This window comes from Neodiprion virginianus, chromosome 4 (genome assembly GCF_021901495.1).
Source record: "Neodiprion virginianus isolate iyNeoVirg1 chromosome 4, iyNeoVirg1.1, whole genome shotgun sequence".
NCBI classification, from domain to species: Eukaryota; Metazoa; Arthropoda; class Insecta; order Hymenoptera; family Diprionidae; genus Neodiprion; species Neodiprion virginianus.
Genome location: NC_060880.1, coordinates 13,929,771 through 13,957,553, shown reverse-complemented (window position 1 = coordinate 13,957,553; position 27,783 = coordinate 13,929,771). Strand labels below are relative to the sequence as shown.

At 36.6% G+C, this 27,783-nt stretch overlaps 2 protein-coding genes and 1 long non-coding RNA gene across 5 annotated transcripts; 1 reads left to right on the top strand and 2 right to left on the bottom strand.

Moving 5' to 3' along the window:
• The first annotated feature begins 1,086 nt into the window (after positions 1 to 1,086).
• On the top strand, positions 1,087 to 10,829 carry LOC124301899 (phosphatidylinositol 5-phosphate 4-kinase type-2 alpha). 2 transcript variants are annotated; one of them, XM_046757459.1, is made up of 9 exons: positions 1,087 to 1,475; positions 2,596 to 2,693; positions 3,115 to 3,225; positions 3,584 to 3,778; positions 5,876 to 6,014; positions 6,091 to 6,390; positions 6,494 to 6,672; positions 6,889 to 7,031; positions 7,234 to 10,829. In XM_046757459.1, the coding sequence occupies exons 1-9, from the start codon at positions 1,338 to 1,340 to the stop codon at positions 7,419 to 7,421; spliced, it is 1,491 nt and encodes a 496-aa protein (XP_046613415.1). In that variant the 5' UTR covers positions 1,087 to 1,337; the 3' UTR covers positions 7,422 to 10,829. The 2 variants fall into 2 exon arrangements, with proteins under 2 accessions (XP_046613415.1, XP_046613416.1); XM_046757460.1 differs by lacking the exon at positions 3,584 to 3,778.
• Positions 4,607 to 6,552, bottom strand: LOC124301901 (uncharacterized). Its single transcript, XR_006907579.1, has 2 exons — positions 6,434 to 6,552; positions 4,607 to 4,703 (listed from the first exon to the last, which is right to left on the bottom strand). It is a non-coding gene; the product is annotated as an uncharacterized LOC124301901 (long non-coding RNA).
• On the bottom strand, positions 7,763 to 11,766 carry LOC124301900 (CDGSH iron-sulfur domain-containing protein 3, mitochondrial). 2 transcript variants are annotated; one of them, XM_046757461.1, is made up of 2 exons: positions 11,455 to 11,766; positions 7,763 to 11,152 (listed from the first exon to the last, which is right to left on the bottom strand). In XM_046757461.1, exons 1-2 carry the CDS (start codon positions 11,527 to 11,529, stop codon positions 10,790 to 10,792), a joined length of 438 nt encoding a protein of 145 aa, XP_046613417.1. In that variant the 5' UTR covers positions 11,530 to 11,766; the 3' UTR covers positions 7,763 to 10,789. The 2 variants fall into 2 exon arrangements, with proteins under 2 accessions (XP_046613417.1, XP_046613419.1); XM_046757463.1 differs by lacking the exon at positions 11,455 to 11,766 and adding an exon at positions 11,273 to 11,439.
• Positions 11,767 to 27,783: the final 16,017 nt, after the last annotated feature.

The following is a 27,783-nucleotide window of genomic DNA, read 5'->3' as shown; positions in this document are numbered from 1 at the left end:
ATGGTATAAGGTTGCATCCGCTATTTTAGTCTATTTTTCGTAAACGACGAAAACCTTCCGAAACATAATGATTTATCGATTTCGGGAAGAATTTATAAAATTTTATATTTTTCCAAAAAATTGTATCCAACTTAACGGTATGAGGTTACATCCGTCATTTTTCCCCGCAAATGCTTCTAAAACATTTGAAACGTAAAGATTCGCCGACTTCCGGAAGAATTTAAACATTATTTATGTTATAAAAAAATAATTTTGGACGTAAAGGTATAAAGTCGTATGTTGGCACGTGTGACCTTGCACCGTCAGTGAATGTCATTATTTTTCATAAAGTTCGTGATGACACGGCATAGCCGATAGCGTTGACTAAAGACCTTGACTAAATTATAGGTATATCTTCAGTTCGTTGGCCCTATAGATGCCGACGATTCCACTGTTTCATACCATGATACCACTGGACTAAACAACATCACTACATGGCTCTACGGGTTGGATTTCAGCCGAGAGAGATAGCTCGGAGGTAAAGTGCTGTCTCTTTCGCACCGGCACAATCTTTCAAAAAGCTTATACACCCTTATCGCAGGCGTTTTATTTTGTAAATCAGTGACATCACATTTTTGCTTAAACTGTCTCACGCATACGCAGTAACTAGTAGAAAGATACAGCCCCTCACCTCCGAGCTATCTCTTACGAACGAAAATCCACCACTACAGTACTGTTGTGTATAAGGCTGCTTTTTTACATGCAGCAAACAGCTGGATGTAGCAGTAGCAAAAATGCTCAGATTGGTCAATGATTCGGTGTTTTCTTCAGTACTTTGTCATATACGAGAATTGCTGTTCGAAGTAGAAATGAACCTACTTTCTACGGCAGTTGGTTTTACAACCTACAGCAGAAGTCCTCCCTCCCGCGCCCCCCCCCCCCCCCCCCCCACAAGTCATCCAGTAGCCTCCACCCCCCTTCACCCGTCGCTACGTACCAAGCAGCCAATGAGAGCATTTGAGCTGCATCTCGATTTTTAATTTCTCAAACTATCCGATAGGGGGAACATGGGCAAGGCCGATTTCTGCCATTTTTATACAGCTCAGTCGCACACGAACTCTTCCGCAGCGAGGTTTTATTGAGATTAATTGCGTTCTGTCAATTCGCAGTACATAGTCTGATTCAGAGTTTTATTTGCGTCGTCTCGAAAGGAAGCTTCGAGTTAATATGTTAGCGTTCAATGACTAATAAATCTGTATTCACCGTTGAAAAAGTTTATTGACTGACGACTGACGCCTGGACAAGACTCGTAACACATTGGGAGACAAAACAAAATTGACGAGCAAAAAAAAAGAAAAATGTCGAGTGTACCGCAAGTTTCTAGCGGGCTAAGCAAGCTCAAAAAGAAACACTTTCGTGTTAAGCATCAAAAGGTGAAATTATTTTGGGCGAATGAACCGCTGCTTAGCGTGCTTATGTGGGGTGTCAATCACACGGTAATGTATCACGATTACTTCTTCATTCTCCACAACACGTAGTTCAGATGATAGGTCGCACATACCTACTTTACTTTCCCATGAACCTTTATAAGCTCGATACCGCGTGAAGCTGTTGACAAAAAAGTTGCCGTGCATAGCCAAACCCGACGCGTGTCGACCAATCATTTTATTATTCTATCATACACAAAATTGGCCCATGGCAATGAATTTCTTATCTATACTTTATACGTTAATGTCTTTCCCGTTCTTTTCTCGTCTCTGCAAATTCTTATTAATGCCATGTACTGTATTTGAGTTGCCCGAATGAATGATACTGCAAACTCATACCCCTGGCTAGGCTAAGCCTCTGGTTAATTATTTAAATGATATGCATCGTTTGATGACTACTTCATAAATGACAGTACTTCTTTGCACATACAAGTATACACATATTGCTTATCATCATATCTTTAATGTACGTACAACAGAGACGGATGCATTATGCAACTGTGCCGCGTATGAAATATAAAGATTTGTTGCCCGACAGCTGTACACGTGATATAATACCTGTCTGCAATTTTCAATGGCTTTATATAATTATAAAAAAAAGTGTTTTTACTTGTAAGTCGATAAAACAACAAGTAGTCATATACTCTAATCAAACTGAGCTAATAACAAATTTTAAAGTTCGCTACATAATGTCACGCGACATGCATTCCTATTTAACAGAGCTTTGCATTGTCTAAAGTAGTATGTCAAAAATATCAGTCCTGCTATCCAACAGATTCATTGGTTGATAGATATTGCATTTTTTCTTATCTGCTAGATAAAGGGATGTCATCATCACAATCTACCTAGGAGATAGCAAACGCTTCTTTATTGAATTTTAACTTGGCGCTGCTTATCTCATGCGTATGATCAGCTTTAAATGGCTAAAATGAAAAGGAATAGCTGCTGTGGCAATATTCAGAAATCAGATTTCATGAACTGAGCAATCCTGTTAGAATATGAAAATGAAATTCTCGACGTCAGAGAATAGCCTGTTCACTAACGACATTTTAATGTATTACTTTGATTTTTTTTAGTAGATAATCAAAAAGGTGGTATGTTAATATTTATTTATTTTCTTATCCAACAGATAAATGAGTTGAGCCATATCAACATACCAGTTATGCTGCTTCCCGATGATTTTAGGGCCTACAGCAAATTGAAAGTTGACAATCATCTTTTCAATAAGTAAGTTCTAGTGTCCTGTGTATAAATCATGAGATAAGAGACCTGTTTCTAAGTTTTCTATTTGGTACATACTTTGTATCTCTTTGTTCATGGGCAGAGTTTTAAACTTCCATCTCACATTTTGAGAACAATTATACCAATGTAATGCTCGTCGTGCCAATTTATCCGAAGGCCGCATGTTTAAGGTCTGTACTTGAGTTATTTTCAATTTAAATCTCAGTCGCCGCCTGTGATTTTTAAGGAGGGTAGGTACTTTAACGTTGTTAATTGTGGAGGTCGTGCAAGCAGTTGGCCTACCAAGATTGGAAATAATCAAATACCTTGACAAATTAAGCGGCAATTAATGACCGCATCAAAGGCAAATACTGAAGAATTTTACTTTGATATACTCGGATAATTATTGCATTGATTATTATTCCAGAGAAAACATGCCGTCTCACTTTAAAATCAAAGAATACTGTCCGCTGGTCTTTAGAAATCTGCGAGAAAGGTTTGGAATAGACGACTTGGACTACAAGGACTCTATGACAAGGTGAGATGTCTTGGGATGACATGGAAAAACTTATATTGGGAAGGCAAATGAATATATGTATACATATATACATGTACATTTCTTTTCTATACAATCTTGTATCCAGGGGCTTGGATGCATGAGCAAGTGATAGCAATTGTACAGATCTATAGATTTATGCTTTGTAACGAAAGATGAGCTACCTGTTACAGCTTGGAGCATGAGATTGTATATATCTTTGTTATATTTTAATGTCTACCGATGTCCTTAGCCACACCGTTCTTTAATTTGACATATTAGAGTCTATTATGAGGGCCCAGTAAATATTCTGGCAAACAAAAACTTATGATTGTTGAGTTTAAATGACTTTTGCTAATAGATGTCGGACGTTTAATCCTTCGCGAGCTAAACGGCGGCCAGACTCGGCAACTGCCGTTGGAAGGACTCGGCAATTGGTGCAGCGATCGGCGACAGTTCCCTCGATTATTTTATCCCCTCCTCCTTCTGCAGTTTCACATATTCCAGTTCTTTCTAAGCCGCAGCGTGCCTACAGTCTTAAACCAAAACGTTTGAGGTCAGCTAGGTTTTTACATGAGTTTTTCTGTGCGTGTCGTTTGTGGCTAACGTGAAGAGACAACTTCTTAGTTTGATTATTTTTTCATTATTTTGTTATCCTTTTCAATTTCCTTTCTTACCTTTTGCCACGCACGCCCAAGTCGAGCACCAACTAACACAACTCATCATTTTTGTAAGAGAACTAACCGATTGTCGCAAAGCCTGGCATAGTTGGAAGTTTAATCAGCAGAGATGAGAATTTAAAAGGTGTCTGTACGCGTATACTTACTTGACAGATGTGATTCACATTTATAAATTGGTTGTAATTATGAAATTATAAAATAAATTATTGAAATAGTAATGAATTACAAATAACCTCAAGTTATTTTGGTAGTGTTCGTGGAACGAAAATGTCGTTGTTTCACATTGAGTTACTAACAAAAGTAGAGTACATAGATATCTACAAATATTATTTGTAATGGCTGTACAACTAACAATATTGGTACCATTCATAATTTTCCATTGATTTATTTATTCATTCAATACTATCATAAACAAATTGTTGATAATTTTGATCAGTGTTATTCTGCTATAATATTTGACACAGCACTTACAACTGTGATCGTTGGCATGCAAGAATTACAGTGTTTACTCATCCTTCTAATTCCTTTCAGATTCGGATAAAGGAAATTAGTCTACAAGGGGTTACATTCGGTCATACGCTCGCAAAGCAGATACATCTTTGAGATTTTTTCACGAGCCAAGTAGGGAGTAGATTTATTTAATCTTCGGATGATGATTACGTATCATTAGTCAGCACCTATAGGTAATTTTTTTGATCGAGAAACAAAGGCGTTCAAGAGCTACAAAAATTGTGCCCAACTTCTGTAGTTCTCGCAGGACTAACAATAAGTGGTGGAGGTTGTAACTACGAAGGGCCATATCTGAAATAAAAAATTTCAAATGTGTTTTAATATAAATAACAATGGTTACACATTTACGATCGGGATTATGAAAATTCTCAAAAAAGCAAAAGATGTAACAATTTCAATAAAATTATTGCTTTTTTGATTGAAAATGGATTCGTATTTTAGGTGTCATTATAAAACGATAAAAATATCAAAAAATCCAATCATGAGTGCATGCAAAATCGTAAAAAGAATATGTATGCAAAAATTGATGTTAATCCATTGAATGATGTTTGAGTTAGAAGCTCCACCATGGCGGAAAATTTAATTTCGAGATAAAGGCGTTTGACTGCGGTTTTGATGCTGATTTTGTATGAGATGAAATGGATTAGTCTGACCCATAATACACGATTTCTGGGGCATATAGGAGGCCATCCGCCGCAAGTGCAGCTTTCTGACAGGCTAATCTTTCTAGCCTTGACTTGGTTGTATTCAGACGCACAACGGCGTCCTCTATAGAGAGCGATTGTGCATTGTTTCACTTAAGTGCTCATAACTTTCTCAGTTTTCGGAAATTCGACATTGGTTTTGGACTCAAATATGCTTAAAAGATGTAGCTATAGTAACATGTAAAAAAAAAAACGATTATTGAAAAGTTGGGACCGGATGTAACTCCATAAGTTACAATAATCTATTTCGGCAGCCAATCACTTTTTATACAGCATTTGAATATTCCAGTTTTGAACAGATGTCTTGGATAGTAGGCAGAATTCAGAATCAATTGCTATTTTTAGATGCTGATACTCTTGTAATTGACTTCATCTTTCCTTGATGTTTACTGAATTATTTGAGAATCTACAAAACTTTTCATCTTTCTTGTACTCTCTATACAGTTGTTTTGTAATCTTTGGTAATTTTGGCAACGGTAATTTTTTATTTATTTTTTTATTACAGAGGTAATCCTTTATTAATTAACCAAGGAATGATTGCAATAACATTATAGTAGTAAAATAAATAATAGCTAAATTATGTCAGTTGTGCATGCATTGAAGTTGAATTTTATTCAGCCAAGTATATACCATTGATCCCCTCAGATCATTGTCATAATTATATTATGTTAATTTGGCTTGATGCACTTTGAACCTGTTTATATTAAAAATGATGTTGAAAGCATGAAACAACTGCGTAAAATTTATCTTGCATTTTAGATCTCAACCAGTTATCTATGACTCATCAGGTAAGAGTGGCGCCAAGTTTTACCAATCGTACGACAAGTTATTCATCATCAAGACTTTGACGAGTGAAGAGGTAGAAAGAATGCATTTATTTTTGAAGCAATACCATCCGGTGAGTCAATTTCCAACTCTTTCACCATTTGACAACAGAATTGAAAATGCCTGTTAACTTAATTATAATTTTCCAGTATATCGTTGAAAGGCATGGAAAAACGTTGCTGCCACAGTATGTGGGCATGTATCGCTTAACGGTTGACGGAGATGAGCATTACTTTGTTGCCATTAGAAATGCTTTCTCAAATCATCTTCCCACGCACCGGAAATTTGATTTGAAAGGATCGACAGTGGACAGAGAAGCCTCTGACAAAGAAAAGGAAAAAGATTTACCGACATACAAAGACAACGATTTTGTCAAAGAAGGAATGAAAATTTACATAGGGGAAGAGGCAAAGAGAAAGCTCATAGATACGTTAACAGCTGATGTCGGCGTTAGTAGTTCGATGTTGATAATTAATGATTAAATTTGCTTACAGTATCTTTCAATAATAAAAGTCCAAAGCGTTCCATAAACGTTATTCCATTTGCATACAGTTTTTGACACACTTAAATCTGATGGATTACTCGCTGTTGCTTGGTGTTCACGACTGTGCACGAGCAGAACAAGAAAACAGAGAACGTGCCGAGAGAGAAGCTGATGAAGACAATCGCGAAGAAGAAGACGATAGTGAATCCGGTAGCGGCCAAGATACTCGTGGCCCTACGGGAGAATGGTAATAGTTAAAGTTATCTTCGGACTTTATTTTTTCATAAATAATCGTTGAAAGAGTGATATAATGCCTATGAATTTCATGCAATTTATTTTCGAATTGGCACCTATTCTCAAACGCATATTCACCATAAAATCTAGTCTTTGAGTTCATACATATACAGTTAAGAATCTTGTTTCACGACAATATTGTAATGCGTTTTTTTTTTTTTTTTGGTAGCCGGCAGTTGGGCGGCTTTGCGGTTGCAGGGATGTCAACTCCCCCAGAATCCCCGCATACCGCTTTAATGCGAGATTCCAGTCTACAGTATGAAGGCGCTATCATACCTGAGTTAGATATATACGCAATCCCAAGTTCAGATGGTGAGATTTCTAATAATAACTGATCCGACTAACATTTCAGCAAATATTATTAATAGGCTATTGGGACATAAATTGGGGAAAGGGTTGTATTAAAAAAATGATACAGAATCCTGTTGTTCACAATATGTATAGTGAAATGCGAAAAAGAAAGAGAAGGACAGATGTTGGGTGAGAAGCGTTCACTTTGTTACATTCTTTTCAGGTGCCCCGTCGAAGGAAATTTATTTTTTGGCCATCATAGATGTACTCACACATTATGGCGTGCGTAAACAAGCCGCAAAGGCAGCTAAAACCGTGAAGTACGGTGCAAATGTCGACGGTATATCAACTTGCGATCCGGAACAGTACGGGAAACGATTCATCGAATTCATGAGTAAAGCGATAGAATAAGCTCAGATACTTGATCAAATTCAGGATACATATAATTTGAGAAAAAACAACATTCGGAAGTGATTATTTTTTATTTCCTTTGTTCGAGAGATTTTAACATTGATTGATTAAAACAGAAATTTGAAATAATTATACACGTGTAAAAAAGTTGAATTAAACTTTACAATTCATTTAATTGTATTGTCAATCACTTTGTTTTGCAAATTCAATTCTTTGTGATGGGGTTGTTTATATTTGATACAGTGATTTCATAATGTTCGAAGCCTCGTAGTCGAAGTAAAAATTTACAGTAGCCAATGTTAAATCTTTACAATATCCAGCTACTTTTTTTCACTCTTTACATAATCAATACTTTTTCGAATACAAAAAGAGTCTCGTGAATAAGTCACGTCATATTTGTCTGTCGCACCACCGTTCTATTTCAGTTTGTGTTCAATTCAAATCGTTACAGTTCTCTCATTGCTATTTATACAGCTGCTGAACGTAAATTCAGCCATTTCAAATCTGAATTGAGCCATCAAATGATATGTATACACGTTTTTGAATAGGTGATGTACAACATTGTAGATAAATTGTTTTATACGTTATTATAATATCTCAAACTTTCTTTCATCGGATCCTTTCAATCTTATTATTCATTGTCCAAACATTGCATCATGCAAACTCGTAAATGATTCGATTTTACTGCATGATCAAAGTTTCTTTCCCGTACCTGACCACGAAAAATGGTCTATCATACTTTAATCATACTGTCCATGAGGTGGTGTAAGAAAGCGCAAATGTTGATAGACCAAAATATATAATAATGTTATTTGAGCACATTTTTTGCTTGACAAAAATTCACTTTGATTTTGTTGAGCATGCGCGGAAGCACGATGTACGTTTACTATTAAATATAAAAATAATTTTGTTTCAACTAATTTCACGATTTCTATACTACAATACTGATATGAGTTTCGACAAAGTTGTTGAAAAAAAAATTATTAAACTATATATATATATATATTTATGTATGTATACAAATATGTGCGTGTGAATGTTATAATACTTGCGAGCTTTGATGTAATATAGAGTTTGTGTTAAAAGTTTTCATCAGTTAATTCTTTAGGCCATGTGGAATATTTTCTCTATAGTCTTCTCTAGCTACATGGCTTCTTATTTTAAATATATTGATGCAAATAAAATATCGTCAAGTATATTCAAAGAATCCTGGCTAAATTTCAATATTGCTTGTGATTTGAGAGACCAATTTAGTTTGCAATACTCTTCTTTTTCTAAGATCTGTGCTGAATTTATTTCATATCGAAACTTTTAAAACATACTTTATTACACAACAGACAAATTAATTGATGTGTGATCTAAGAATTTATCCAGCTTTTTCAATAATCTGTAGGATGGTTCGTTTATGTAACAATAGAGCTCAAATGAAAAACAAAAAAACATTCATGACTGTTTGAATAATGTTTTTAAGCTTTTTCCTATGCAGAGCAGTCAGTTTGTAATTTGAGGTGAATTGAATCATTCTAATCTAATATCCTTATTGCAATTCAAAGAAGCAAGTAATTTCCAAAAACGGTCACTTCTATGCTTTAACCAGCTTTAAACTTGCACTCAGCAACTGACCTATCTACGTTAGGCAACATTGATGTAACCTTTTTCTATGGGAAAGTGTTGTTACTAATTGTAGAGTACAGGTAGATCAATACTGCGACATTACTTTTGATATACCCATTGTGCTTATACAAAGTATGTCTGAATGTTTTTTCAAGCTTCACTGCCATAAATTAATCCAGTCAGCAATGTAACATTTTTTTGTGATTTGTAAAATAACACAAATATTATAACACACTACGTATCTCATAATACATAAAGTTTATTAATCTGTGAAGTTTCTTTTAATTCGTGTCATTATAGAGATACATATATATACATATTTGTTGTAGAGAGAGAGATAGAGAGAGAAAGGGAGAGAGGGAGATGGAGTGAGGGACAGAGGGAGTGCGTCATAGTTTATCGCTTTCCAGAAACGCTATGTAAAAGTAATAAATTACTTGGCATGTATGTGTAATAAGTATCGTAATGCAATAATTCAAAACCATCTAAAGATGCAATTGCAGGAGACATGATTACCTGTGAATGAATTCCATTACCCAGATACTCCTTTCATAGATAAACATTTTTCCAATGCGTCATGAATATGTAGTCTTGCAATTTGTTACAAGGTAGCATTATATCATGACTCATTATTTTATAACTTACATACATCTAGCCTCAGTTCAATTGCTTGTACAATTAACCATGAGTTGGAAAACACTTTTCGTCCTAGTTGGCGTAAAGTGAGATTTTACGCCCGATAAATCCGGTTTACGCCTACGTAGGACAAAAAATATTGTTTGCACCACGGGCGTAATACTTTACACCGACGTGTGACAGATCGCACTAGGGTGTAGAACTTTGTGCCCTAGCTACGAAAATACCTATTTGCTGCGTGCGTAAATAATACGGTATTCTGACACACTCTTCATTAATTCCGACATAACTTGATTTCAATTAGTGTCTCTGTTTAAAAAATTGCAGCCGAATCACTTGCGCGAGAAACAAGAGGAAATGTTGGAACTAAATTGTGATTTGTTTCATAATCAATAACAGCCTGACTACTAATTATTTTTACAATTTACTGGTACTTGCTATGTGAATATTTCGCCATTGAAGCTGTGTAAAAATGTGAAACTATGTAACTTTGCAGAAAATACTTTGTTAAGATTCAAGATTGATTATAATGCTCATTCACTGATTGTACCTAGTTGTTGTTGATCCTCAACTTCTCAATCGAGTGAGCCTATAATTATACATGCCCTGAATGTGTGATATATCTTGATGATTATTTCTGATAAGCATGAAACATCAGGAGACTTTGATTTGCACGTGGCTGCATATATTAATCTTACATGCAACTAGTATAAACAAATATAATATTCAGCATTTTTAATTCGCACCATATTCAGAATTGCAAATTAATTATATTAAAAATCTAAGTTCATAAATAAAATAAATAATAAAAAAAAAATAATAGAATTATTAATTTGTTGCAAAATCTTAATTTTTGAATCAATCATCTTTATTAATGTGAATAGCAGGAAACTGTAGCAATAAATTAAAAATAGTGAATAGAAAATCAAATACCATTTTGAATACTTATAGGATGGTTTATTGCTAGCCTGGATACAGGATCAGAATGTATTTCATAGTAAGGCATATTACTCATTCGCATTTACCCTTAACTGCAAGATATTCAACTACAGTGTAACGATTATTTGTAATTCATGTACGACCGATAAAGTAAGCAAGAAACAGTTTGCAGGTATCTACTAAGACCTAACTGCATCTTGAATTTCTTGTCTCTTGTGCGATCCATCGCAAAAAGGTCTATTCGATGTTTGTTTGCAATTGCATAACCAATAATCTTTTGTTTCGTCAACCATGAATCTAATTGGTCTCTGCTTAACTTTTATAAAAACATCTCTGTGTGTGCCGTCACACAATGGTTGCGATTTACTCCTGCCGCATAAGCACCAGTGATAATGTTTTCCAGCTTCAATTCGCATTTTGAAAGGCTTTTTATCATATATTTTACCATTTTCTGCCTGCTCGTTGGCAGAGAATAAACTTTGCAACGCATTCTTTGGTATTTTAGGCTGTTCCTTTTCTTTTATAGAGGACGAGAAGGTGACCTAAAAACAGAGTATCGTCAGCGCTTGTTTGTACACATAATAAAACGATACAAAAGATAGGTGGATGAGAATTAGTAAGAAGAGGCAGATAAAGTATTTGAGCGTTCAATCCTTAAATACATGTGAGTATTTCCCCATTCGCAATGCCATTTGATAAACGATTTCACGTTCGTCGCATATTCGCAAAATATCTGTAGCAGACGACAGGCTTTACTTGAAGGTTATATTAGGGTTTTCGGTATCTTACGGTTTCTCAAACTATACGTGTGTACGTCTCTGGCCCGTAATTTTCAATGACTTACGCGTTGCATTTGTAGATATTGATTACATCGAAAACTTTGCTTTAAAGCTCCGCCAACGCGAACTATGGAATTCATAACGACGAATCGTGCAAAATAGGGTGCATTCGTTTACTGAGTGACTGCGGCAGATGTTATTCGTTCACTCCGCGTGTGAAAGCGATAGCAGCGCAATCGGCCGTTCGTTTAAGCAAGGATGTATCCTATTCACGCAGCTACCTCGGGGGTCCCTGCGTTGGATACTCTGCTCGCAGTATTGCGTAAACGAACGTGAACAAACATAACAGTAAGTTGCGTGAGGCCGGAGAGATTACTGAAGGCTCCGATGGGTCATGCCAATTTAAGAAATTGAAAATTCATTACTTTACCACATATCTCACAGAATTAAACTAATGGGTAGTGAAGAGACGCGATTTGAGCAACTGTTCACGCAGATATCCGATCGGTAATTTATGTCACGTTACTCGCAGATGAGAAACGCAGTGTAAACGAATGCGCCCCTCCTATTTATCAATCATAACGCCACCATTACCCACTAATCACCGCCCGACAATCAAACCCCTCTTTGATCAAACCCGTGAAGGATGATCAAACCCTTCCTCTTCTCCATCCTCCGTGGCTTAAGTCCCGTAGGGAGAGCGCCAATGTACTCTGTGTTCCTTTCTTTTTGAGCATTTTAAGCTTCATTTAACAGTTTAATTTTATTTGTTTTAATCTTTTCCATTAGATCTACGTTTCAAAGTTTTATTTGTAATTCATTCATTGAATTGATTCAGTTCCGAAAGCACCATGCTACCCAGGGTAACATTCCCTTTAGCATCCGATAGTATATACATACATGACTTTGATCAGCAGCGCTTTGCGACAGAATTGGGCATGATTGTTGCATCATGGAGCCTAGGCTGCAACGTTCCTAACAGACAATTTTGGACAATTCAGAAGTTAGACTCTAAATTAAGTTGCCTGAATATAATATACCCGTATTCATAGTCCCTCCTTATATCAAGGATAAAAGACGCCTTGATGAAGGCTTCCTTGAATCTCAGAGGCGTCCTCGTTTCATAGTCACAACCTGGCTCTCCCTTCCAGAAGGAAGACATATTTAGGGATATGTGATTGCTTATGGTGGTAAAACTGCTGATCGAAGCGCCACTCGGCTATATTTCTAAAAATCTAACTTTAACCGCTTGGCTCTCATTGTCAAGTTGCGTCGGTGATGAGAGTGTATAACCTCAAAAAAATTAACCTGTAGACTGTCTGTGACGCGTCATACGGGTCATAAGTGCATAGACGCCAAGCGCAAGCGCAAGCGTTGACTACATGAAACGAAACAGCCGATCGCAGTGCCGAAGGTTTCCTCAAGGAAGCTCGAGACCTGCCTTGAAAGAAGGAGGCCAATAAGGCTCCTTATTCTGTCGAGGAAGGTCTATGAAACGTGAAATGAGGAACAAGGAATCCTTGTCCCTCAAGGAAGGACTATGAATACGAGTATAAGGTTTTGAAATTATAAGAGGTTGTTTTTTAATGATTGAACTTCAACTTCGCTGCTCGTAGTTTATCCATGATTAAAATAATATTAATGTAAGTAGTATTACAAGTTGAAATATAATAGTATTCAAAGTCAAACAATAAAATTGTACTTTGAGGAGTGTGCCTAGGATGGAATATAAACGCATCTACTTTCGGACAGAGCAACCTCTTATTATTGAATTTCTGTATTACACTGGCCCTACGTTTGTCCTTAGTGATCCCTTACTAATCGGATTTTAATATTGAACTGGCGCTTCGAGTTTAATCTCATCCTATGCTCCTGACAGCTGTACAATTTCGGTTGATAGATTTATTACATTGAGTCACCAGCAATCTTTTGGAGGTAGATTAATTATGATTGGTTCACACCAGGTTGACCTAATTTCGTGCCTCCGTCGTGACCTAATAAGGTCATCTTCGCATACCTCGCCTAGCTTCTAGCTTGCTTATAGAGCTGCCTTGCTAGGTTTTATAATATTTCATATTCGCTTGTGACTCGACATATAATTCAGAATTATTGCGATAAATGAAATATTCTTATAATCAAATTATTTGATATATATGTAAGTGTATAATATGGTACTTAGATCATTTGGATAATTGTACGAAAGGCTGCACAGCTGTGCAAGGGCGTGTTGAGTAAAATTATTCTACATGTAATGTCTTAATGGGTTTGCTGCACCCTAGACATTAATTCTAAATATTTTAATATTTGATAATAAAATAACATCGACTTATAAGAATTTTCATATACGATCAAATATATCCATTGAGGCTTCGAAACGTTGACTGTTGCTGTCCACCATTCCTGAGAATGCAGCCTTCGTGACAGAACGTTGTACCTTCAGTCAACGGTTGTACTGACCGTGGTACAGCATGGCTTGAACTAGATTTTCCGTCGCAAAGAGATTACAAATATATTAAAATGAATACATTTTACTCGGTTTAATATTATTTAGGTTATCTATGTCATATTGAAATAGATCTGACGATATTCTTCAGATACTTGGCTAGTATGATGAGAATAATAATGCAAATGGACAATGTTTAATATTATTAATATATATAATATTAGATATTTGAATATTATTATTTGGATAAGAATATTCTGATTTAAAATGCGAGTGAATACTACGTGAGTACAGAGGAACAATATTTCTTATTACAGGCGTTTTAAAGTATTAATATTGTATAGATAAATAATAAAAACTGGTGATTTCTAAAAATTAACGACGGAGCCAGGAATCGAACCTAGCGTCTAGAGATGCTTGACCGGAGCCTTACTCCACTAGACCACTAGCCGCCCTGACTCTGTTGTCGTTAATTTCTCTCTTTACCAATGATTTCAAATTTGTCTTCTTGTGCTTGATATGTGTGAATAGAACGTTTTCGTCTCTTGAGCACCCGATGTAGGAATGTATGTAGCTGAATGTTCACATGTTGGAATCTTACGCTTCCGATGGGAAGCCACGCAAGACGGCTAAAGTCGTCTAATAAATGTCGAAAAACAGGTGATTTCGAAAAATTAAGGTGGTCTAGTGGAGTAAGGCTCCGGTGAAGCACCTCTAGACGCCAGGTTCGATTCCTGGCTCCGTCGTTAATTTTTCTAAATCACCAGTTTTTCGAAATTATACCTCCCAACAACGAACTTCTCGTAATTAATGATATTCACATCCGCATATCATTTATTAGACGGCTTTGGCCATCTTGCGTGGCTTCCCAGCGGAAGCGTAAGATTCCAATATGTAAACATTCAGCTACATACATTCTTACATCGGGTGCTCAAGAGACGAAAACGTTCTATTCTTAGATAAATAACATTTGGTTATTAGTATTTAGGTATTATAATATAAAGAAACTATATCCATGGTTATATACATGTATATAGGTGTTGGAATGTAAGTACAATATTTTCGGTTACAAGAGTTGATTATATTTATGGTGTCCTTACCGACAGAACTACGCCGCGTGGGTGGGGTTGCCTGTAATGCGGCGCAGTCATAGTCTCTCAGAAAACCTCCTTTCGAGGTTTTCTGTTGGCTAATATTCATGCTAATGATACTTTTGAATAGGTTGAATTATAATCGTGGCAATACCAAGATTGTGCATGAGAATCTTGCAACTTTCAGGTTAGTTTGTTAAAAGTCCGGAAAGTCTGGATTTGCACTTGATACACTACTTAGGTTGGAGTACCAACTAAGCGTTATTTGGTAACTCTAAGTTTATCGCAAGATTCTCATCATATTCTCATACTGAGGTCAGTCATGGACTGCAGGCCTGGTTAGTTGGGACCAGCCCCCTGACACTCACCACTGCTCGTATACTAAAAAATTGTACGCGTCTTGTTCCCGTTTTTTAGTTCCTCTACTTGGCGCTAGTAGTAGACGTCTGACACGCTCGCTGCCATCGCTGACCGCGCGCAAGCTCGTCAGGTGACTACTAGCGCCACTAGTGGTGGAAATTGGCGGCAGAATCGAGGGACATTTTGCGAACCACTTTTAGCACCGTGTGTCAGGAGACTGGTTGGGACTATGAAATAGAAAGGAAAAAATTGTGGTGGGTAGGTCGGATGCTACCGTAGCGTGGGTCGAATTTATGGCAGGATTGGGTATGATTATTGCATGCTACTGCAGCACAGTTTTCCTTGTAACTGTCACGAGTGCACGAACTATAATGTGATTCGTGTATACATGACTCAAGTTATATAAATACTGATAGCCTTATAGGACTTTTCGTAATTGAAAATGGACGAGATAAATTCAACGTCAAGCGGCACCCTCTGCATCCTTCCTTATGGGATTATGTAGTCGAAGAAGTAAATCAAATGGTAGGGATATATAATTGTTCCTATATGTATGTACCTTATGTGATTTCTGTACATATGTTTAATACTCAACTCGTACCGTGAACCGAAAATAATAATACGTATCTTCAGTCAACACCCATATCTTCATTCCGAAAGAACATGCAGCTGACGTGTATAAATAATTTCTAAGCTGACGTTAAATTTCCGTGGTTTTTTACAAATACAGTTAATTGCAGCGGAAAACCCAGACCTTTCTACGCAAAAATTCTACTCGTAAATATTTTTTGGAAATTAGTTAAGACTCGATTGTTACTAACGTTTGAGTCCATGCTGTAAGAAACACCGATGAACCTCAGGCAATCATTATGACAAAAGTAGTTTTGAAAAATTTAAAGATGATCAAGGTTCTTTTTTTCAACTTCTACTCATATTACCTGGTTAGATTGCGACTCTGTTCGCTAACCCCCTAACACAAGATTGTTCAGAACTTTATTATCAAGAGGCCCAGATTATAATTACTTATATCTGTACACTTTGTTATACGTTTATGGCAGTGATATATGGCAGTTTATTGTAAGGAATTTTGAGTTTCAAAATATGTATTACCGACCAAATCGATACTATTTTATCCGGAATTTCAGCACTTTTCCGATAACCCCTAATAACGATATTACCCAGCGGGTCCAATTGTATAATAATACAATATATAGGATATCAGAAACTTACGACTGATATCACCTAAGAATGGATTTTTCGGATCTTTAATAATTAATTTCTCATCAATTATCTACGATATCTCGGTCAAAAAAACACAGATGAAAGGTTTTGCAGCTTAGGTAGAAGAAGAATTTCACGAAGTGAAGAGGAGACATTGGTAGAACGTTATTGAGTTACATTATATATGTTAAAATTACAAGAAACTTGTTAGAAATTTATGTAATTGCTTAGTAATCATCCAAGAAATATGCATCGTTGATGAGTTATTGGAACGGTATCGGCTTCCGGTGGTGGCCTGATTGTCCGTTTTGAAGAAATATATGTAGGTCCGTTAAATTCGAAGCGATACTAATCCTGTGAAGATCACCATCCAACAATGCCTGTACTGGTCTTTGGAATTGATGGCGCGGCAGCCAACTTATGCGTAGAACGTTCAGTTATTGATGCATCATTTGTTTCACGTTTCACGAATTTATCCTCTGAAAGTCCGGCCTTCCTTTCTGTCTACAGTGATATGATTTTATGTGTTTAATGTGACGAAACATTTCTTATGCGATTTTTAATTGACTCTAAAATCAAATAATCATATTGTAACGTTTTAAGACGTTGCAAAATAAATATGGATTCGCGAGCTTATTTAGTGAGTCAATTAAAGGCGCAAATAAAATGTTATGGAAAAGCTTTAATAGCAGAGAACGTGTTTCTAGTTTAAAATCTGAAACAAGACTGTTTTTTACAATAATGTTGGTTGTCGCAGCAACCTTATTCTTTTCAAAGATATAAGAGGTTTATAAGCTTCTTTTATCTATGATAACTACTAGATCATTAAAAGGGGGTAAGACGGGTGATTTCACCGTTTGTAACAATATTATGAAATGCAAGTTATCATATTGGTTGCCTTTCTTTTTATGTACACTCCCGTTCATAAGTATGGAAACACTCGCCCCAGATCCGAGCCACACAAGAAGTTGTATCGCTCTTTGAAAAATGAAGATATCTCAATTTCCCAAGCGGCGTTCTAAAAAGGACATATTCAGCTTCATTTACCTTTTTTGGAAAAATTTTTGCGGTTTTTTTTGAGCCCGGTACGCACTTTGAAAGATACATTTTTTGGTTTTTTTTGGAGGGTGGAAATTTTCCCGCATATCGTGTAAGAAAAAATTTTTCAACTTTTTTCTGTGAAAAACTTGAAGCGGGGAGTACAAACTTCAATCTCATTTTTTGGAAAATTTTTTACGATTTTTTTTCGCAAAGATATTCAACTTTTTGCAAAAGACGACCATATTTATAAGGGGTAGTCTCACTCTGAAACTACTGGGTTTTCGTAAAATTACTAGGAGGGTAAAAAGTTGCATACAATCATTTTGGATGTATCACATTTTTTTCAGAATTAAAAAAACAAATTTTACCAAAAAAGGTAAATGAAGCTGAATATGTCCTTTTTAGAACGCCGCTTGGGAAATTGAGATATCTTCATTCTTCAAAGAGCGATACAACTTCTTGTGTGGGTCGGATCTGGGGCGACTGTTTCCATACTTATGAACGGGAGTGTATGCGAATGTAATGATTTTTTGAAAAAAGTATTCAACACTGGATTCGGTTAAGTAATCTATTAATCGAGCGGGTATACAAATTTGTCTTAAAAGTTTTGAAATAATTTTCTACAATATAGATTCGAAAGGTCAAACGGGGAAAAAAAATCTTGGAATTGCCAAACTCTAAATTACCAAAGGTATGTGCACCTTGTTGACTTTAATTAAGAAACGAAATTCATCAAAAAGAAAAATGTATTTACGCAGAATTCACCCAGACTAAAATAGAGAAATCCGAAGGTATTACGATTCCACATGGGTTACGCATTATCGAAGCATGAGTTTTATTGACAATGAGTTAAATTTACACAAGAATAAAGTTGTCGTTTGAAAAACTGTAATATCTTAGTATTTGACCAGTGAAAATAAAATTAACTTATGCTCATTTCCACATCACCGCAAGCGGTAGACCATCCGACGCGTTTTTTACGTGGTAACCCCAGTAGGCCTACTCCACGGAGAATACTTACAAGATCGATTTTATGTTCTTCGAAAAATTGCTTTTAATCACATATGAATTATGGTGAATTGTTTTTCCCAATCAATTTGTACTCGCGTATATTCGCGGTTTCTTCGAAATTTTTCAGTTTATATAACCCGCTGACTATTTGTCATCAATGAAAGATGACTGTTTCGATTATGGCTGAAAGATGGTAGTTCTAATTTTGGATGAAGGATGATTGTTTTCATCTTATACGCGAATGGCGTTTGACTTTGGATGTTTGCGCATGGGTCTTTCTTCTTATAAGGTATGAGATAATCACTAAAATAGAGAACCTGGAGAATACGTAAAACAATCAACAACTGCCATGGACAAAGACCGAAAACACGAATCTCTGTAAGACGCTATCATTTACCTATCGGAAGACGATGCAGAAATCTTTGAAGAAATGGAACAAATCGAAGTATAATGAGCACAATCATCAAAATACGGTAGAGCTATATAATTCTACAGTGAAATACAAACCGAACATGACCACTCAGTGATTTGAGAAAAAAAAAACTCTGACACTAAAACGATTGCAATAAAAGAGTGTGAAACCATTGAAAAATAAACTACAGCTGAATAAATTATACTACATGTTGTGATCATGATGATTCTGACCTACATCGCTCAATCTATGTATCGGTGAAAACAAGACGACTGACCCTGAACCAGACCTAAGGAAGACCTAAGCCTAAATAATGAAACGTTAATTTTTCGGTAGAGCCAATAAAACTCAGTTATCTGGAACAGATGAGAATATAATGAGTGACATATGGTGATACAGACAAGAATATACTTAGCTTGGATGAGTAAAAAATGTAATTAACGAAAAAAGAAACAAATTAATTAGTTGAAACAGACAAAAGGTTTGATTGGCTGTAACAGCTAAAAGGTTTTATTGGCTGTAACAGACAAAAGGTTTGATTAGCTGAAACGGGCAAAAAGTTTTATTAGCTAAAATAGACAAAGGGTTCGATTAGAGGGTGGTGTTTGACAATGATTTTCGAGTCTCTTTGTCCTGTTCCTGGAAAGTTCTGGTTTGATCAAATGATTTTCCGATCAGAAATATATATTTTCATAAAGATATCAAACACTTACTCCAATTTCCGGCGACAAGACATTGAGTGTTCTCGTGTCGGGCTTAGATGCTGGTGTTTCACACTGAGTTTTAAATCTCTTTTTCATTTTTCTCGAAAGCTGTGGCCCGATCGAATCATTTTCCGATCACAAAGATATATTTTCGTAAACACATCAAACACTTACCCCAATTTCCCGTGCCAAGACGTTGAGTGTTCTCGTGTCGGGCTGAGATGCTGGTGTTTCACACTGAGTTTTAAATATCATTTTCATTTTTCTTGAAAGCTGTGGCCCGATCGAATGATTTTCCGATCACAAATATACATTTTCGTAAACACATCAAACACTTACCCCAATTTCCGGCGCCAAGACGTTGAGTGTTCTTGTGTCGGGCTGAGATGCTGGTGTTTCACACTGAGTTTTAAATCTCTTTTTCATTTTTGAAAGCTGTGGCCCGATCAAATGATTTTCCGATCAGAAATATGTATTTTCGTAAACACATCAAACACTTACCCCAATTTCCGGCGCCAAGACGTTGAGTGCTGTCGTGTCGGGGTGAGATGCTGGCGAGTGGGAGTAAGTTTCGAGTCTTTTTTTCTCTCGACAGCTTTGGTCTGATCGAACAATGTTTTGATCAAAAGTATATATTTTTTTTAACGTTACGTGCTGTCGTCTCAGGGTGAAATACTGGTGTTTTAAAGTGGGTTTCGAGTCTTTTCGTTTTTTTCGACAGCTCTGGTCTGATCTAACAATGTTTTGATCGGAAATATTTTTTTTCAACGTTACATGCTGTCGTATCAGAGATAAATGCTGGTGTTTTGCAATGAGTTCGAGTATTTTCATTTTGTTTTGCTTGACAGCTCTGGTCTGATAGAATAATGTTTTGATCAAACATATATATTTCTATGATTATATCAAATACTAACCCGTAACTTTCGTCTTGACCACGTAACATGCTGTCGTCAGGATGTAAAATGGTGGTGTTTTGGAGCGAGTTCCCAGTCGCTCCGACCAGTCTCCCGATACTCCCGGTTCGACCATACTCAGTTTCGGTCAAAAACGAACGCAAATGATTTTTTTCAACAGCTATCTCGAATTGTCGGCATTATGACGCGAGGTGTGTTACGGACGAGTGTTTTACGGAGATTTTCGAGTTGCGTCGAACTCTTTCTTGATCGTTGCAGTCTGGTCGAACATAGTCCTGGACAGAAATATATTTAGACATTTATTTCGCACACCGACTTGGAACGTTTGGCTGTAGGACGTGAGTTACTAACGTTTTGGAGTAAGTATTGAGTTGTTCCGACCTCAATCTTCATATTCCCAATCATATTATCGAGTCGATCATAGTTCCGATCAGCGACACTTTCAGCTGTTCAATAGATTCAGTCAACGTCAATATTCGGTTCGCAGACTTCAGATGTTGCTGTCTTGGACAGAGCTAGCGGCGTACGGATCAAAGTTTCGAGATTTACTGGTACTCGACATCATAGTTTGGTCTTGTCAGAAACGGTTGGAGAACTAGTATTAAATCGCGCGATGTCAGTGGAGTGAAAACTTATGTAATGTTTTTTCACCCGTTTGACCTGCAGAACTATATACCTGAATGATGGTCAAATTGTAGTAATCAGTCTAGATGCTCCGACACGTCACGAGAAGTTAGCATCTCGTATAATTGGAATTTCGTTTTTAATAACAACTCATTATATTTGTAAATCATGTTTGATTCCATGGAATTCTTCTGATATCTCTAATTTGCAGGTCCGGCGATCGAATTTCGTTGAGATGCTGTAAGACGCTACGCGAAGTAGGCATCTCATTTTTCGAGAATGCTTTTCTTTGAGAAAATTCAACGGAACTTTCGCTCAAACCTGTATAGAACTGTAGAACTATTCGGGATCCTTCCAGCAGGAAGATCTAGAACCCAATTTTAAAACCTTATAAAAAAGAGAATAAAAGAAAAATGCAATTACATCGCTTCGATCCTTTACACTTGCAAGAAAAAAACGGAATTTCCATTTCAAAATCTTATAAGAAAGAGAACGTCAGAAAACAAAACAAACAGGTAATGGTACGGGGATACCACGTCAAAAAAAAAGAACGTGCCTGAAACTTCACCCCGGTGGTGATGTGGAAAAGGGTTATTCTAATAAAAATATTGTTGACGGTTCTCTTTTTGTTTGTCGTTAACGTACGACCTTAAATATGAACTAAAGTGAAACAAAAAAACGAAATGTAGCAACCAAAACTGTCGAAAATTTAATTCCCTACAAGTTACTTGATGTTCATTCATGCCCTAAGGTAAAAAATAAACGAGACAATGCAATAGTTTTACTTCGCTGGGTTTTTCTGGTTCGATCCGAAAAATATCGATCTTTGGAAGAAACATGTGAAGACAAAAGTTGTGGGAAATTAACTTTCTTATCTTTAAGTTGCGATTCACCCCAACTATTCTTAGCTAAAAGATTATTGACTTTCTTCCAACACTCGGGAAAAGAATTCTATCAAATTAAAAAAATAACTAAATATGCTAATTTACTGTAAACACCTAAAAATAATTTAATACGATACACATAGGGAGGATTCCATCCTAGCATTAAAACTGTTTCTACGTAGCTGCTCCATAGAAAATTGAAAATGGTTTTTGAACCTTTCAAAAAGAGGAATCACAAAAAACTTTGTCAATTTTCTGTGAGACTGCACATGAAAAAGTGTTAATGTAGAAACAGTTGCAGTGCTGCTGTGACAGTCACCCCGCATGTATCCTATTCAATTATTTTGAGGTGTGTATAGCAGAGAGTATTCTCTTTAGATTTTCTTGTTTTTCGTTTTTTTACGAACTACGGATTCCAAGGCTTTCGTTACCAATTATACATTAAATTTATCCATTCTCGATATTTGTTCTAAATTTTACTACTTAATCACCAAAATCAATATGAAAAACTCGGGCTACTATGACAAACGTTTGTACAACAACGCGTCCTTATTGGAAGTCATATTATTTGCCTGATGACAATGTTATCAACGTATATGAATCGAAGTCAATTAAACCCAGATGAAGGAGGATGCAAATTACTTATTGTAGCAACATTTAGGTATAAAAACGAAAATAGCATTTATTATTTCAACTGTCACTTACGTTTAATCAATGCGCAAATACCAGGTAGTGTTGATTTCATGTACGATGAGCTCGCTATTCACTGTAGCATTGGCGTCACTTATTTGAATTGTAAAAAGTAGAATTCATCCATTAATTCACACTATAAGGACAAATAAACGTTCATCGAAAATATAATCACGAGTAAAAATAATTTCACTGTGTGTTCAAAATTTATTTTTACGTAAAGCATTAATGCTTGGTACGAAAAAAAAATATAACACGTGTGGCATGTGACTGAAATTAACTGTGTACAATGACATATTCAAATAATTATTCCTAATGTCAAGTTGAACAAAAGAAAATAACTCACTGAAACTTAAGATCGTCACTAAAACACAATCAAATGAAGAGTGCGTTTTGCTTGTCTTCGACACCGTCCGACTCTGACCACAAAGAGTTAGCAACTGAATTTGCAAACCTCTTCAAAAATTATGTGAACTGCAGGCCGAGACCGAAATTCGTTGGGTGGGAGCAACACCTGAGTGATCCAGGTAGATAGAGGGAAAGGCCCAAAGGCAAGGCGCGTCATTGGTGAGGCCCAATGCCGGCTGAAATAAAAGGAAGCGGACTAGACGATCGCTTATAGGTCTCCTACCCAGGCTAATTCACTTGATTACACCGGTTTGAAGAAAGAAATTATTTCTCTTGTACTTGGTGACTTAGCGCTGGTTCCGCGGCAAAAATGTTGTAAAACACGATTACCGTCAGTGCATGTTTCCTTAAAATCACTGAATATTGGTGGGTTTGAAGAGAAAATGAGATTTTGGAATAAAAGAAAAGATTGTCACTCGCTTTTCGTCGATCTCGTTGAACTGGTTAATAATCCCCTTTGTTTCGCTAGATGTCTTCAGGATGATGAATTATAATTAAAAAAAAAAAAAAACTGTTAAACAATTCAACTGGAAGTTCAGCTAAGACACAATAACAAATGGTTTATTCAAAACACTTGTTATTTTGAAAAATATTTTAAATAAATTTTTGTAAGAAGCCAAAGTTATTATAAGACCGGTTATACTGGTTTGTTTTTATTCTCGCATCTGAAATTCACTTCCAGTTTTCAGTTAAGAATTGCCCCGTTGGAAGATCTAGATGTACTGACAAGTCTTTTGTTGCCTATATGACGAAACCGGTGGAAGTGAAAATTGAATTACAGTGAAGTCGTCGCCTTCCACTCGGTAACTTGGACCGGGAGACATCTTCCTTACATGCCTCTGTCACAGGAATCCGCAATGATAGGCAACCTGGACATTAAGGTGAAGCAACTGAAAAACTGTACGAGTTGGTGCCAACCCTCTTTGGTGTCAACGACGAAATCACGGGTAGGAAATCATGTGTCATCTATCGGCAATCTTCGAAAACGTGTGACGTAATAAGAATCGACATTCATCACAAGAGGGATGACCCAATTATGGTGGGGAACAAACGACCAATAGTAGCATAGCAAGGCGGGTTCTACACGCAGTTTTCTGTTACCGACACTTACTGACATTCTCCCCAGACTCAAACCCTTTTCTGCGATGACGTCACAGTCTGCCGTACTGACTTTTTACATGTATGGAAAAACCGGCAGGTTTGACGATCGTCTATTTACTTTATAGATTAAGAAGAGAAAAAAAGTGAAGGACCTGTAGTCGTATTTTATACTTTATTCAATTTTCCTTGAATTGTCAGACGTTTTTATTTTTGATTGTATAGGAAGAAGATGTGTGGGGAATTCCATTCTAGTGCCCAAGAATATAGTACACATTTTCGATCATTTTTTCTTTTTTGTTTTTGGGGAAAACACTTTCCTCGATTTTCAAATTTCCTTAATTTTTTGGTATTCAAATCGAATCTTAACAATTTTGCGCACAGGTGGAATTTCTTTAATTATTTTTTCCCTAATCCTGAGGATATTTCCTATCTGAGACCACTGTCAATAGGCGAGATTCCGGAAATCATAAAATTACCTTTTCTTTAATTAAAAAGAAAATCACACAAGGCCACTAAGAGCTCGAAATGAAAATCTGAAAAAATTGGAGATGGTTTTTTATATTCGAAGCCATCAACGTAAAAAATCCGTTTAACGACCATCCTAATAGATATACATTGTATATGGGGCATTCCGCGTCAAATTTACAACCCATGTACCTCATCCTCTTCGATTTCGATAATTCTTTAGTATGATGTTGCAACAACGGTTTCAATCGACTTGAAACAGTGTTAGAATTTTTTGCAGATTTCTTCAGCCACCACTGAAATAGAAAAAAATTGAAAAACAAATTCCGAAAACGCTTCTTTTAAAATTCTAAAAAAATTCACACTGACTTTATAATTAAAAATATGATTTGTAAGCACGACACGTTGTAAAATAATTATGTAATTCACTTACCATCTTGATACCTCGAGAGCTGCTGGCACTAAACTGAACACTGTGAAGCCTCTTAACTGGCTACCAATATCAGAAAAGGAGAGGGGTCCATACATTGTTGCTACTGGAATAATTTTGTCGTTCCGATCTCGCATCTCTCAAAATTCTTAAGAAATGCTCGTCAAGACTGATATAAAATGGGCGTTTTTTTTTTAATAAGGAAAAGTTTTGACAGTAATGGAAAATAGAGATTACTAAAAACAAATGGATTGTTTTTTAATAACACCGGCCCAATTAAATTTTAAAAGGCTTATGGTTAAATAAAATTCAGATTTGGGTTTAGCGGACCAAAATGCATAAAAATCATACTTGGTCTATAGTTCCATAAATTTTTTTCTCACCAAAAATGCTAATTTTTGGCTATTTTTATGGTTTTTTGCGATTTACTCAAAATTTTGAGGGTGTACGGGCAAAACTGACTTCAGATTCGGATTGAGCGCGTCACAATACATAAAGATAGGTAGGTCCGGTCAAAAGTACAGACCACTTTTTTTGTTTTGTGGGCCGGTGTTATTAAAAAACAATACATTTGTGTTTAGTAATCTCTATTTTCCATTACTGTCAAAACTTTTCCGTATCAAAAAAGAGGCGCCAAAAACGGGGAACAAATCGATTCGCTCTCAGAATTTTATTGTTTCAATTATTTGTTCTCTTCCGGGTTACCCCCACTACAAAAAAGGTGGGTTCAGTAAAAAAAAAGCAAAAGAAAAAGAAGGAAAAAATCGACCGGCTTGTTACGTCCTCCAGACTTCATATTCCTTTCCCACGCTCTTAGTTACCTTACGCTCTGTAGTCTACCCTTATCGTTCGCGAGTCAGCAGGTTCTCCTGTAACTCGCGGCTAGCTTGCCTGCTACATCCGGCAAAACCAGGCAGATCCATCCCAGCACTCAAGCAAGACACCTATCCCTCTAAACCAAGACCATACCCTTTTTCCCTTGACCGACTCCGTTGCATTGACCACTAATAAACAATCATATACTTTAAATCGTTTACCTTCCCTTAATACCGATCCCTCTCTATTCCATTCCCTTCCTGCATTGGGAGTAGTAGCACGCGAGTGCATAGTCGACGTGAACGGACCCTACAATAGCCAAATAACACCTTGGCTGGGCGTGGAGTAAGCTCCGATTACCGCTCATCGGAGCCTACGCAATCTACCCCGTAACAGGCTCTCGAAATTTTCTTTCTTTGATTTGTTTTTTCTCTCCGAAAATACAAAAAAAAGCCGGGATTGGATTTAAAAAAAAATAAAGAGTGAACTGCGATCGAACCCGTGTCCTGCATCACTCCATCCTCATGTTTTTTTTTTTTTTGAGGAGGAAACCATATTTATTTAGATGAACAATAAATGTACAATATTTACAATGTTGCACTTGTAATTATCTTAGTTTATGTAACTCCGGCTTAAATTTTAAGCTCAATTTAATCTAACATTTTGTTTTACATTAAGTGGTTAACTTATTTTTTAGTGTTTTGTTTAAGACTTGAATGCAGTATTATAGCAAAGGCAGCAGTAATTAACTTATATATAGGAAAACTTCGCGCAAAAACCTGTGATTGAAAATTCATCCGGATGTGGTATCCACTGAGCCACACCACAGCTACGTCCGTGATCGCGCGTTTGCTCGGTATGTTTATGGAGCTTGCTTGGAATTCGCTGATGGTTCTCTGGAAGATTCAGTTCGAGAAAAAAAAAATTTCCTCCAACCACTTGCCCATTGCACATTTTGCATAAATGTTATCGAGCTGGCTTCGTATATTTTTCCATAGACTGCGTGTACAAATATTCGAGAACACCAGGCGTCACATATTTTCAGATCAATAAAAAAATAATATTTGTGAAAAAAAAAAAAAAAAGTATTCGGGCTGGGAATGGTTAATTATTTTGGTTCAGCGTCCGCTAATTGAATCCAAAATTTATCAAATCTGGAGATACTTTTATTCGCTGACATTCATAATTGAAAAAAAAAATCACAATTCTTACATTCCTGGAAACATCTGTGCGAGCGGGGACAAGGATGCGATTGGCAACCACTTGCTCGAGCGACCGAGTATATCTATATGTATATACACGATTGTGGGCCACCTTCGGTGCATGGCCGCCTAGGTGTCAGGTCGGAAATGGGCCACCTTCGGAGCGTGGCCGCCTAGGTGTCACGTCGACGCTCCAACCTAGCTGGTATCACGAAAAGCCGGGCGTTGGAGATCTCCCTACTCATCTCTGATTACACCGCGCCCGGTCTGTCGTTTGATGCGATGTTAAAGTGTACCGACATCGAGCTCGAGCTTCTCACCGACATAGACATGGTTATGTTTATCGAAAAAGGTATTCGTGGTGGTGTGTCACAGTGCTCGAACAGATACGCAAAGGCTAACAACAGGTACATGGGAGAGGAATCCGATCCTGAGGTCGAAGAATCTTATCTCATGTACTTTGACGTTAATAATTTGTACAGTGCTGCTATGAGCTTTGCTCTGCCATACAGTTCCTTCGAATGGTTATCAGACTTCGGACAATGCGACGTTCTTACCATCTCGGACGATGCGGAGT